Genomic DNA, 14,469 nt, shown 5'->3' with positions numbered 1-14,469 from the left:
TAAGAATACGTTTTAATATATTATAATATTTGCTTATTTTTTGGTTATAGATTTTAAGAGTATTTGTAATGCAATGAACATGTTTTCTCCTCTTTTACAATTACTTATACTTCTCATAGTTATAATGTATTATAACTCTCATATCTTGCCATTTTTCTGACGCTACTTAAAGCGGTCAAAGTCCACTTATAAGTAGTAATAATTATAATAATAATAAAAATGATTTTAAACGGCCATAAGATCAGATATCAGATCAGATGAATGTGTAATATATGACACTTTTTTGTTTTTAACTGTTAAAACTTGTTGATGGTACCCTTTAGACAGCTGTTGATAAGTAACTGCAACTATAACAACTAGCGGTCATTCGAGTATTAATATGTGTGCTACTGTAAATATATGCTAACACTTTATTTGGATGGTCAACCAACAGATAAACTGACTTTGCAAGTATGTCAACTTATTGAGCATATTCTTGAGCATATTAATACTCTAATAAGACTTAGCTGGCATGTAGTTGCAAACTCGCTTATTGTTCATTGATTAAGGGGACCATCAAAATAAAATGTAACCATATAAAACATAGATTTATTTTTTTTTTTCAGTTGGAGTATTAAGTTCACATCAATTGATTAACATTATCTCCACAGGAAACACTCATATAACACTCAACATCTAACCACTCACAAGTTATAGTAAGATTCTGTGTAGATCTAAATCAATGTCAAGATATGAGACAGTCCATTATTCTGTAAATGAAGTAGATTTAATATTGTTATAATTGTTGTTATGATTATCCATGAGTTGATATAACATATTATAAGGTTTTTATAATGCATTAACCATTTTATAATACCTTAAGAATACCCCTATAATGTATTATAAATACGGGCTTCTTAGAAAGCAAAAAAAAAAAGTTTTTTTTTTTGTTTTTTTTTTTTTTTACTTCTGAAATATAATATTGTCATATTGCCAATTAAAACTGGAAAATGTCATTTTAGGTCATTTGTTGTTGTTTGTTCAAATGTCATCTGTGTTGATTCAGACATATTCAGGTTTTTATCATTTGAATCCAAAACCAATTCTGTTTTTTATCTCTTATTGAGTATTTCTTTGTTACAATCTCAAAAGTTTGTGTGTGTGTGTATTATATTCTGGTGTTTTAAGCGCATTCACATCCATGTCTCTGGAATTATAATAAATTTCCCCATTTCAAGGCCTCAGCGTTATAGAGTCAAATCAGAAACTCCTGAATTGCTTGTCAAGGGTGCGGTTTGAGTCACCCATAGCGCACTGATGTTGTCATAGTTTTATTTTCGTGTATTGTGTATTATCACTGCTTTATGCAAACTTTTTCAATCTATTATTTCATTTACAATGTAAAGTGTAAAATATTCTCTCCTTTTTTTACAATTTATAATAGCTAACACTTATTCTCTATTAACTAGGACTTTTTCCTTAATAAATTCCTAATATGCTGCTTATTAATAACTAATTATACATATTAATTTAGTAAGGTAGTAGTTAAGTTTGGGTATGCTTAGGGATGTAGAATAAGGAATTAATATGTGCTTAATTAGTACTAATAAATGTTTTAATAAGCACCATCAATAACTGTTGTGTATTTTTTTTTATTTTTTTTTTATTTATTTTTTTATGTTGGTTGTTTTTTAAACCTACAGCACTTTCTCTGGAGTGAAATTACTAACTTTCCTTAATAACCTGCCTTAATAACTGATCACATTGACCAAGAGGACCAAAGAAATGTTTCTTTGACCATAGGACAAAGTGTAGACTTCCTCTTTGTGGTTTTTGTAAGATGCATAGGTTTATTTGTGTATTTTGAGGCTTGTATTTGAATGTATAAAAATTGCATGAGCATTGTCACTGAATTGTGTAAAAACATTGTTGCTGTGTGTTTCCGGTTTCAAAAAAGGAACTACAGAGAAACACAAACCTAGCAACCGCATCAATTGCTTAAATAGGGTTTAAAATAGAATAAAGGAAGCTCTCAGGTCACCATTGTGTGCTATTTTGAAAATGTACATTCATATGAACTCTTGGAAACTGTCTATGCTCTCTGTCATTTTAATCTTAAACATGGGTTGTAATATTGAATTCTCCATTGACTATGTAGTTAAATTTAGTTTAGTTATTTTAGTTATATTGTTATATTGTTTAGTTATATTATCAGTGTTTTAAGAAAGAAATAAAGGCTTTTGCCATTATTTTAAAATATATTTCTGCTAATGTAATGCAAATTTCTATTCAGCAAGGTTATCTCAAAATTGTATATATTATTCAATTATTGCAATATGTTTTAAATTAGAATAAAGTTGCCATTTAAGAAATGGTGGCAAAAGCAATTAATCGTTACATGTTTTATTTGGCTCATTTGTTATTGTGCAAGTCTGTAAATAACATTTTTATTTTTTATTACAATTAATCCGAAAATGAAAATTTTTATTTACTCACCCTCACATATTTCTGACTTTTCTCCTGTGAAACACAAAAGCATGTGATGTCAGTGTGGCCCATTGTTATTTAGACTCTTATCATTCTTAAAGTCTTACAGGCTTGAAATAACACCAGTTTGAGTAAATGATTGGGCCAACTATGCCTTTAAAAACAATAAAATAAAAAATAAAAACTGTCAATGTTGCTTTTATGGGAAGAATCACAAAACAAGTTTTTTTTTTTGTTTTTTTTTTTTTTTTTATAAGATGATTCAGTTTATGAAATGTACTAAACTTTTCACTATAGCCCTATGTTTTATAACTGTCACTCAAATGTTTGAACATAGACATGAAAGTGCATGATCCAAACCTAAATGTTTTATAATACATGACTGAAAACATTTTGTGACATGATTTTGATGTACCATTTTCATGGTAATGCAATGTTTTATTTTAAAATGGGTTCCAAAGGATGAATTATATATAATGATATATAATTTCTGATGATTTTAAAGTGTGATAGAGAAAAGTGCAACAAAGAACACCTTTTTTTTTTTTTTCAAAGGTCAAAACTTCTCTTATGATGTATGGTTTTTGAGGTGCACTCTTGTCATAAATTAATATACTACTTTTCCTACATAATTTTTAACAAAAAAGATTGGTAAAAAAAAATCTATTTAGGAGTCTTAGACCTTTCCAACGTATATAGTTTGTCATGATTAGATTAGGATTTAATTGTAATATAGTGAAGTACACGTAGGTGTCCCACCGAGGGGACGGGTGACAATTATATACATATATATATATACACACACACACACTTACTGGCCACTTTATTATAGGTCCACCTCGCTAGTAATTGGTTGGACCCCATTATGCCTTCAGAACTGTCTTAATTCTTTGTGGCATAGCTTCAACAAGGTGTTGAAAACATGAGAGATTTTAGTCCATATTGACATGATAGCATCACACAGTTGCTGCATGTTTGTCAGCTGCACATCCATGATGTGAATCTCCCGTTCCACCACATCCCAAAGATGCTCTATTGGGTTAAGATCTGGTGACTGTGGAGGTCATCTGAGTAAAGTGAACTCACTATCGTGCTCAAGAAAACCGTTTGAGGTGATTCGAGCTTTGTGACATGGTGCTTTATCCTGCTGGAAGTAGCCATCAGAGGATGGGTACAAGTTGGTCATAAAGGGATGGACATGGTCAGAAACAATGCTCAGGTTGTGGTGTTTAAACGTTGCTCAATTGGTACTAAGGGGCCTAAAGTGTGTCAAGAAAATATCCCCCACACCATTACACCACCACCAGCAGCCTGAACCCTTGAGACAAGGCAAGGTGGATCTATGCTTTTATGTTCTTTACTACAAACTGTCCCAGCCGAAATCGAGACCTGTCTATTGTCTGATTTTGGTGCACCTGTTTGAATTGTATTTGACAAAAGCATTCACCACTAGGTGGCAGTAGTGAGGTGAACGCCTGTGTGTTTTAGTTCCGTCTTCGGCAGTGTTGCAAAGTCCGTGGTTTTCGATATTTTGCTCCTGAAATGTGAATTCTATCTGGGGAACCCTTCCAAAAAAGTAAATTTTACCCCCGGAACCCAATATTTAACGGGGGACCACACCAAAACGCGATTAGGATAGTTTTGAGTAGCAATTTGGGCGGGGTTTAGTGTGAAAACTGGCAACCTGATTCTTGCCTGGACTTCCTTCCCTGCTCTGTGCTCTAATGGCGACTCGGGCGTGTTTCTGAAACACGTACTGTTAAAAAAAAAAATAGCAAAGAAAGGATCGAAAAGCTGTACTGAATGAAAATGCTTGACCTAAGATATTCGACGGCCTTCATCTGCGCCGTGTTCTTCATCATAGGAGCTGTTTCAGGTAACGTAACGTTAAATTATGTGTTCGTTATTGTCTTGAAGATGGCGCGGCGTTCCTTCTCGGCTAATTTAATTTCGTTTAGTTTTAACACATAATATGGTACTGTAGCCTAATTTACAATATCACATAATTGTGGAGTATTTTAGATAATTATATTAACAATAGACTCTGTCGTGGCTTAATTTTTCATGTTAGTATTTCAAGTTATTGTCCTCACTCACTCACACGGCCTTCACTTGCCAAGGGCGTGTAACATTACATTACTCTAATTTAGATGATTGTACCGTGGATTATAGATTATAAAGCAACGTGTTTATTTACTATGCTGTTTACTATGTATTTTATGTACATTAGATATTTAGATGTAATAATAATAATAATATGGCCAGATATGGTACAGGTATTTTTTGTTGATGTAGCATGTTAGCAGGAAGCTAGCAGTAACTGCAGAAATTTGCTTGTTGAATGTTGACTAACATACTCTCTCATATTTTATTAATTAGGTGAAGATAAAGCAGTGGGTTCGTCTGTTTCATTTCGTCCAGACAAAATAGATTCTTCTGTCAGCAGCATTATATGGAAACACAGAAACCGCACTGGAGTTGTTGTAAAAGCGATTGAGTGGGATAAAGATGAGCCTGAGGTTAACATCCCGCATCCGAGATTCAAAGGCATCACATCTATTGATGACAAGACTGGACAGATCACTATAACTAAGCTAACTGTTGAACACAGTGGACTATATACCATTGACATCAACAGTAAAGAACAGGAACAAAAATTCACCTTGACTGTTATAGGTGAGTGGATAATATTGTATTGGTTAATATAATCAATACTGTTAAAGCATCATATTTTAATTTTGGTTGTTTAAAAAAAAAAAAAAAATGGATCAGATTGTAATACCATGGTTCTTTGGTGAATACCAAAATCTATGTTGAGACATTCTTAGTGCACAACATATTGGTTTCAGTACAAAGAGTGATGTTAAAATAAAATGGACAAATATTTTTTAAATGACAAAAGCATTTTTTAAATCATTAAATGCAAAAAGTATGGCTGTGCTTAATGGGTAAATTGCTGTACCCTTTAAGCACACCCCTGTTCCCATTAAGCTCATGTCATGTTTTATTAAACATTCTTGTTGATTTTAAACCACCTTTTTTAAAGAATCATTAAAATATATATATATATATATATATATATATATATATATATATATATATATATATATATATATATATTTGAACGTACAAAGTCAATCTAAAAAAACCAACACTAAAATCAAGCAACAAGGCAGTCAATTTGATCAGTTATGTATTTATAGTGAAGTGTCCTTTTAGCACATTGCAACATCTAAACTAGTCCTTGTTCAGCTAAGTAACACATTCAAAAATCAAATAACAAAACAAACCAATAAAACATTTCATTAATGGGGATGAACACAGTAACTAGCCTCATTATAGAGCCTTTTATTAAATGGATGTCAACTTAACCATATTCTCTTAAGGCTGGAATACACTACTCGTTTCTTTGCCCAATTTTCCACTGATTTACAGCCTGGAGAAGTTAATGCTAGTTGTTAAAGATCAGAGCCAGTCTGTAGATTAGAGTTGACATATTTAATAGAAAATCACGTAGTGTATGATGGTCACAGACATTTTTTTTTTTTTAATCTTTTGACTTTGATTCTATTTAGTCAAAGTAGATCAAACATGTTTGATATTTTCGATAGATTTTAGACCACATTGTCATTTTATTTAACGTGTTTTTTAGCAACATTGCACATGTTTCTGGATGAGTTTATTGTGATTAGAACAACTTGAAAGCCTGGTAGTGTAAATAGTCACAAAAGGAAACGTAACAATCATACACTAAAGCACCGTTGATCGCATCAGATACTGGTGTTTTTACGTACAATTTGTAGAAGTCATGCATTTTATTCCAGCATTTAGTTGTTTATTTGTTTTTCCCTGGACAGATTCAACAGGTTTCTGAAGGCTCCTTCTTTGAATATATGACACGTCCCTTTCATCTTAGGGCATAAACTATATAACATCTAGGTTTTTTCATCTTAAAGCTGTGAAAAGTTATTAATAAGTTAAAATAGTCTCTTATTTTTACAGCAAGTAGTGAAACTTACCCAAAATAAAAGCTTATACATCTAAAAAAAAAAAAAACATTTATGGGGCTCCTCTTTTTTAGTGAAAACTTTCAGATGGTATTGATATTCATTCAATAACAAAACACCTGTGCTCTTAATTTGTAACCATATTTTTCATTTTAGCTGCATTCTCATAAGCTAAATCACACAATAAAGCTTTTTTTCTGTTTGCAGAATTGAGTGACATGCTCCAATATTTCAGCTCACACATTGTTAAAACAATAATTATGATATTATTATAAATGAGACACATTGCACACTCACAGAGAGAATCACAGATTTTTTCTGATACCATTGTAGTCTCTTTTTGCATGGCTATTGTAGTTGTGTTTGATTTAAATTTGCTTTCTCAGTAATGTGGAAGATCATATGTTTTTCATTGTTTCTTTCACAGAGCGGGTCCCCAAACCTAAGATAACTAAAGAGGAGACCAATAACGCTGATGTTGTCTATTTGAAATGTGACTACATTGGAACGATCATCTGGAAGAATTCTACTGGACAAACAGTGGAGGACAAGAAGAATGAGATAACAGTCAAAAACTCCAAAAATCCAGAAAACTTCTACACCTGCACACTCAACAACACTGTGAGTGAAGAGACCAGTGATCGAGTCTATGAGAGAGAATTATTTGTGACAGGTAAGACAGCACTTCCAAAGAAGAAAATCAATTGTATTATTATTTAGGTGCAGAGTTGCATTTACATTCAACAAATCTCTGGCAACTGTCGCACTAAAAATCTATGAATGTGTTTGTGTTAGCTTTTTTCTACCCAAAGAGTATATCAGTGTGGTAAATATTGTAATTGTTTAAGATTGCTTGTTTTTAACCAAACACCTCATGGAGATACTGTAAGCAGTTTAAAACAAACTGACTGGATGATGTATAATTATCCATGTAGTGAAATTTATACATTTTATATTCATGCATCATCTGTGACACTCAAGTGTAATCATAAAAATCAAAGGGCACCTTAATTGCGATATATCAGACATTTATGGTTCTGTGATTTCTGTGATAGTATTTACCAAGAATTCAGTAGTCTTGGTTAGATGTATAATGTTTTCTAGCAGTGCATTTGTTTTATTTTATGAAACTAATGTTCTTTTTTTTTTTTTTTTTTAAGGATCGAATGCAGGACTGATTGTGGGGATTTTATTTGCTCTCTTACTTGTCGCCCTTATTATCTTTATCGTGCTCTATCTATTCGTGACACCTGTTCACGGTAGGTTACCTATTGTGCCTTTTGATTTCATTTATATAATGTTTATAAATGTACTATAGTACTATAATTCCATTATTTTTCTCCAACCTCGGTGTATACCAAGGGTCCTCAACTCTGGACATCAAAATCCACTTTCCTGCAGATCCACCCTGAATTAAACACACGTACCTTTAACTTTGTAGCAGAGATTGTCTTAACTATTGGGAGATAAGAGGGTCTGCATAACGGTCAACTTGGATCACTTGTGCCTTAGGGTGCTTTCACATCTCTAGTTCGATTCATTTGGTCCGAACCAAGGACAAACAATTATACATTGTAGCATTTTTCAGCTTTTTTGGTTCCTTTTCACACCACACTGATTGCTTTGGTCCGTACCAGTTGAAACAAACCAAAATGCAGTCACATGACAACATCTACATCACTCATCATTGGCCATGAAGTATTTCCTAAACTGCTTTTCAATTGGTCAGAATTTACGTGTGGGAAAATTCCAACGTAAGAGGAAAAGCCAGCAAATAACACGGAGACAACACAACTACACGACTGCGCGTGCTGGTTTTGTCCCTGGCCATAATCTATTACATTGTTTGTATACACCACAATATGCAAAAAATACATTTCTATAATGAAGTGCGGGTGAGGCTTGAAAACAACGTTCTAATGCACTGCAAACGGCGAGCGGGCATCCCTCGTAACTTCAAGCAGAAGCATGCATTAATTCTTCTTAACTCTGACATGCTCATGGTCATCAGACCAAATTTCTATGAGGCTCCGCACCTCCTCACTACTCCAAGTTTGTGCACGAGCTGTCATGCTAAAGTGCAAACTGTCAACAAACACTTCCTCATCCCATAATGCAGAGCGCAGCTGACTACGGCAGTTGGTTTAGTCCAAAAAGGATCAGTACTTTTTGCAGTTGGGTCTGTTCGAGTTCGGATCACATTCTCACCACTAACGAACCAATCCAGAGTTCGTTGGAAAGCGTACCGAGACCACCTCTTCATGAAGGGCTCGGTACGCTTGTTTGGTCCGCTTTTAGTCCGCACCCGAGTGCGTTTGCTGCTTTCTCACCTGCCCAGTCGAACCGCACCAAAGGGGGAAACGAACTCTGGTACGATTCTACCGAACTAAATGAGGCAGGTGTGAAAGCACCCTTAATTACTAATCACATTACACCCTTGATGTCATTGAATTCTAGAGTTGTGCGACACTGAGTCGTAGTTTACGAATACCATAGAAATGATTGAGAAGTTCCGTGAGCTTATTCCCACCTGCGGAAGTATTGGCATTAGCATTCAGCTTTTTTGGCTGAAGGTTTCAGGCTTGCCCTCCATTAGCTTTGTTTGTAGTGGTCCTTAAGACCTTGATTGGCTTGTTCAGGTGTGTTTGATTAGGGTTGGAGCTAAACTCTGCAGGAAAGTGGATCTTGGGGTCTCTGTTGTAGACCATGGGTTTTTTTCTGTTATTATAAAGATAAGAGGTATTTGCATTTTTATGTTAAGTTTATTAAGCATGTGTTCATCTTTAATTGTAGCCTGTTTTACTAAATGCTAAAAGTTTGATTATTGCTAAGTGTAGTCAGCATTAATTGTCTTTTATAATCTAATACATTATCGGTCTGTAATTGCATATTTCTTTTGTCTATCAGAGTGGGTTAATAGCACCTGTCCATGTATGGCAAGTAAGTTTGCCTTTTTTTGCATTTGATTTTCTTAAAAAAATAATGCCATACAAGTACGTAATGTGAAATACTTGTTTTGATTCACACAATCACATTTACCTTTTTTCTTCAGATTTGTTCGGCCCTCTGGATTGTTTGAAGAAGACCGGTATGTCTTTTTTATTTTTTATTTTATTTCATTTTTTTGTGTGTGTGTGTGTTTGTTTACCCTAAACACTTATGACATTTCCATCATATTCATAAATGACTGTGCATAACATTGGTATTTCAGTTCAACCGTTTCACTTGGATGAAATGGTTTCAGTTCTGACAACCATTTAAGACCATAGGCCTGTTCACACCCAGAATGAAAACTATAACTATAAAAACAACTTTAATAGCATCCTGCACCAGTGGACAGTAGTATGTCTATTGAAAATTCTGTCAGCAGTTGTAATTAAATGAGTGATAATCTTCCTCAATTGAAAGTCTATTTACCGAAAACGCTGACATTTCAAAAAATTCATAAAGTTTGTAAAATAATTGCATATAATTTTGGCAGCTTAATCCATGTCTCCTAAAACATCACAAATGATGAAATTACGTCTGTTTAACTGCTTAGTAATTATAGAGAAATTAGTGTATATAGCATGTTTGCCTACATTCAAAGAGCTTTAAACTGAGTTTGAGAATCTCCTATACCCCCATCAGGATGCAGCACAATTCCCGTCACAAGCTTAATGAGAGAAGACACAGACTAATGCATATCTAATCCAATTATTGGGTTGTTAAGGAGGCTAAATATATGAGGATTAATGGTTATAGATGACATAGGGTGTTAGTTTTTAATGCTTCATGCGAATAACGGTAGCTTTGACATGTCAGTACTCTGGTTTCCTCCCACAGCCCAAACATGTGCAGGTTAGGACAATTGAAGATTTTAAATTGTCCCTGACCCAGTTTATATGTAAAACAGACTTTTGTATGGATTAGTGGGTTCTCGCTTTAAATATACCTCTAGATCAGTGGTTCTCAACCTTATTTTCCCACTAGGCCACACTATGGTCCAATTGCAAGTCTCACAGACCGTGCACATATCATACACATATTATGTCACCAATACCAACCAACTATATTTATAATACCGATTATAGCCTAAATATTATGATATCTAATCAGTTACATTCATTGAGATAAATAATACAGCTCACTATTAATAAAACACCTGATGCTGTTGGTAGCTGACCAATTTTGTGAAATTCTGCTCTAAAGGAGTACCAGCACAATGAAGTTGCGATTGTAAGTTACATTCTGTAATTCTTGTTTGTGCCTTCACTGGCATATTCCACATTTAGTTTTTCTCCTTTCATAACAAATTTGTCCACTCTGATGCTCAATTTTACCAAACTAATGGCTGCTGATGAATATTTGAACTTTTTGAATTTCTGCCAAAGTGCGCTTCTGTGTGTTTGTTAAATGCGTAACGTTAATTATGTGACTAGCTACCTACAGGTCTGAAAATAGCTAACATGAAAAACGAAATTATTTTACATAAGAAAATTATAGCTTATATCTGTTAAGTACATTATTAAATGTAAAAACTAAAATTGTAAAACTGAACGTTTTTGTTTTAATTGTTCAGCATGGTGGGTCGCATCTGAATTCATGATTCAGGCCATGGATTGAGAACCACTCCTCTAGATGATAAAATGGCATTTAGAAGAAAATTAATCAAACGATCAATTTAAATTTCAGTATTTCTGCATAACATTATATACTATGCTGAATAATTTTTTTTTTTTCTCCCCCAATCATCATCATCATCATCATCATCATCAAAAAATACAGAAGTAGCGGGCAAAAATTCATCAGGAAGTGGTGGTAAGACGGTGAAAGTCTTGTTCGTATAATATAACATACATGAAAACCTTTAGAATGCATTCTCTTGTATTATTAAATGTCACCTATGTGGGATGATATCTTAATGGTTAAAATGAAGGAAAATTAGAATATTTTTTTTCTGAAGTGAACAATATAAACACATTATATTACCTCGATACTGTCTTTATTTTGATATGTGCATGGAAATGTTTCAAATATTTCATTTTTATAGTTACACAGGCTGTTATATTTTGTCTTTTCTTGACTCATGTCTGTTTGGCCAATTGTCTTGTAGTTGATGCACCTTTGAATCAGACTTCAAGTACCTCTCCATCAGATCAGAACCAATAGTAGGTAAAGGTTAGCATCTGGACTGATGTTTCTCCTTTCATAATCTGAGCTCATTGCCATTTATGTAATTGTCATATCTCATTATTATTTTATCTAACCTGTTTATAAAATATTTTCTCTTAGGTCATTGTTGAATTTTGCTTTCTAGAAAATAACTTCTCTACATCCATGAAACAACAACACTTCCTGGATTATGGTGGCTGAAGAATGATTGTACATTTTATCATCTTGGGGGAAAAAAAATATTCCACAGGAACAGATCAAGGAACCGAAACAATTGTTGCCTGCAGTGAACTGAAACTAATCTCTTAGAAAGCAGTTATACATTATTACTCCATAATTCATAAATCATCCTACATGTTGACCTATGTTGACACTTTCTGAATCTGTTACAGATAGTCTCTCTCGAACAGATGTGCTCAGTTAGATTTGTATGTTCAATCAATGTAATTTGCCAGTGTGTACAGGGCTCTCAAGTTATGGCAAATGTTTGGAGTGAGACTACATCTGTTAGAGGAAGGGCACTGGAATATGACCAGTCACTAAAAGGGGAGGAGCCACTCAAATATTTACAGCACCCAATTCTCAAGTTTTTGCTAGGAGTTCAATTTTCAAGCAGTACAAATTTCTTTGTATTTTTTAATATACAGAACAATTTATTTTATTTTTGATGAATTTGTCTGTTTTATCAGATTTACCAAATGTTATAACCTCTCTAGCAATTCCCTTAGTTTCTGGGAGCCAGAGCTAAGTTTAAGCTTCTGGTTGCAAAGCAGTTATTGACTGCAATAATATAACTTTAGCATGCGTTGGCTTCCCAACATCAGCTCTCATTATCTTTGACTTGAGACTTGAGAGCCCTAGTACATGCTTTGGCATAGGCCTAGACTTCGACATTGAAAATGATTCAGTAATTTTAAGTTTGGGGAGAGCACATTAACCAAAATAAATCCATCAAGTATTGTACATAAATCTATTATCTATATAAATTGAATGTTTAAAATAAATGGGTTTGGGCTGTTTTAAGACAAAGACATGGCTGGTGCTAAATGATTTTAAGTTAGCGCTGTCATCATAGCAAAACCGAATGATCTGCACCCTGAAGCGGAGCTCAGTTATTACATGGCTGCATGTTAGTTAATATAGATAGTTATTTTTTTTATTTGAGTTTAAATTAGTTTAATTTAAATGTAGAGAAGGTGGAGAAGCAGTGCAATCACATATAGGAAACATTGGTCTCTTCATGTTGTCCTGGACATTTTTCAGAAATAATGGCTAATAAGAATCAAGTATTCCAGTGAACCATGTAATAACCTGAGATTTGTTTGCTTTTAATGTCTATTTATGTAGTTCATTTCCATTTCTTTTATATATATATATATGACCTTTCTAAACTGAACTTCACTGGGTTTTCAAGTTCAACATTTTTTTTCAACATTTAAAAGCATGACTTTTGATTTATAACAAAGCTTTGCTTTTCAAGGCCTCAGGTTCTGTGAGCCAAGTGGGTTACACCCATAGATGTTTTGTTTGGAATTTTAACTCGTCATCATTTTTTCCACTGAATCTTGGCTTACTTGAAGTGTATTCATAATTATTTAGGTTTTTGTTTGCTTGCTCAGAAATAATGGATTTGCAGCCATACTTTGTAAACCGTATGTTAATGCAAACCTATATTACTTATTTTGCAAACCTTATATCACTATTTTGTATACTGCCCTTTTCATATTGCTTAAAACTGATATTTTAAATACAATAAGTATGCAGTGTTTTTACCTTTATGTTGCCATTTATTTATTTTTTGGATGCAAATTGGCAAGTTTTTTTCTTTATAGTCACTTAAGATCAAATTAGAGTTGATTTCTCTGACGTCACGTTACTAATCTTCATGAAATGGCAAAACTAAAAAGTACCCAATGTATGCCTGCACTTACCTTTAGGAGTTCACCATCACTAATAAACTTTGTATGTACAGTCTTACGACTAAAATTAAATGTCGTTTTGTTCCCTGAGTTACAACTGAATATGAATGTATAAAATGATGTGGAACTTTATCTCTGAATGGTGTTGACTATTTTGGAGTTTCTTCAAAAGAGGAACTGCATTGCAACAGTAACCCAACGATTGTTGCTAAAAAGGGATTAAGAAAAATATCTTAGTCATTCTTTTGTTCTCTTGTTAATGTCACAGTGAAGATTACCTGCTATGTTTTTCCATTTGGAGATGGCTCTGTCAAAGATTTGCTCTTATCCAGAAAAAACTAAAAGCTATAGATTTTGTGGTCCGGATTAATCCTATTTATTGGTCCTCTGCGTTCTATGAATAACCACTTTATTTTTCATAAAAAGTGCTTTTTCTTTTTGCATTAAATAAAAAAGATGATTTTGTCTTAAAAGGGGGGACTAAATAGTATTTAAAGTTGATAATTCTTTTTAAATGAAGGCCCTTAAGTATCAAAAAAAAATTGCAAAATGCATATTCCAAGGTATTCAATTTTCAATTTCATCATCTTTTCAATATGTATATTTGTCTGAGTAATGGCGTTCTGTGTAGTTAATTATGGAATGCTATATTTGACGTCATCTGTTAGGACGCTCTGGATCTGTTGAGGATCAAATCCTCCCATCTTGTCAGTGATCAGTCCAATCTGACTTCTGCAGCTGGTGTTGGATGTCGGGTTGCTGTTTTTTTCCCAGGAAATTGGGCTGCTTTTAAACTTACCATGGGTTGATTATGTACATAAATTACATTTGTTTGAAATATGAAACATTTTGCTGTAATAAAACTGCTAAATGTTTTGGGACACACTAGTAGGAAGAATTTGAGCTCTGTTTATGATATATGT

The 14,469-nt window shown here is 33.5% G+C and overlaps 1 protein-coding gene across 6 annotated transcripts; it reads left to right on the top strand.

Annotated features, from left to right (window-relative positions):
- Positions 1–3,951: 3,951 nt before the first annotated feature.
- On the top strand, positions 3,952–13,678 carry LOC113044623 (SLAM family member 9-like). Of its 6 annotated transcripts, none has more exons than XM_026204773.1 (9): positions 3,952–4,342; positions 4,846–5,142; positions 6,901–7,146; positions 7,634–7,732; positions 9,381–9,413; positions 9,526–9,561; positions 11,241–11,273; positions 11,569–11,623; positions 11,773–13,678. In XM_026204773.1, coding segments are annotated over exons 1-9 (873 nt in total). In that variant the 5' UTR covers positions 3,952–4,269; the 3' UTR covers positions 11,774–13,678. The 6 variants fall into 6 exon arrangements, with proteins under 6 accessions (XP_026060558.1, XP_026060555.1, XP_026060557.1 ...); XM_026204770.1 differs by having other exon boundaries at positions 11,748–13,678; XM_026204772.1 differs by having other exon boundaries at positions 11,569–11,627.
- The last annotated feature ends 791 nt before the right edge of the window (positions 13,679–14,469 follow it).

Source organism: Carassius auratus, chromosome 26, assembly GCF_003368295.1.
Source record: "Carassius auratus strain Wakin chromosome 26, ASM336829v1, whole genome shotgun sequence".
Classification (NCBI taxonomy): domain Eukaryota; kingdom Metazoa; phylum Chordata; class Actinopteri; order Cypriniformes; family Cyprinidae; genus Carassius; species Carassius auratus.
The sequence above is the reverse complement of the archived record's forward strand: the minus strand, read 5'-3'. Positions and strand labels throughout refer to the sequence as shown.

Bases quoted from the DNA above. Each gene is read 5' to 3' on its own strand.
- LOC113044623 (XM_026204773.1), top strand. From the start codon at position 4,270: ATGAAAATGCTTGACCTAAGATATTCGACGGCCTTCATCTGCGCCGTG. The intron at 5,143-6,900 runs GTGAGTGGATAA...TTTCTTTCACAG, and splicing joins ATTCACCTTGACTGTTATAG to AGCGGGTCCCCAAACCTAAG. The intron at 9,562-11,240 runs GTATGTCTTTTT...CAAAAAATACAG, and splicing joins GGATTGTTTGAAGAAGACCG to AAGTAGCGGGCAAAAATTCA.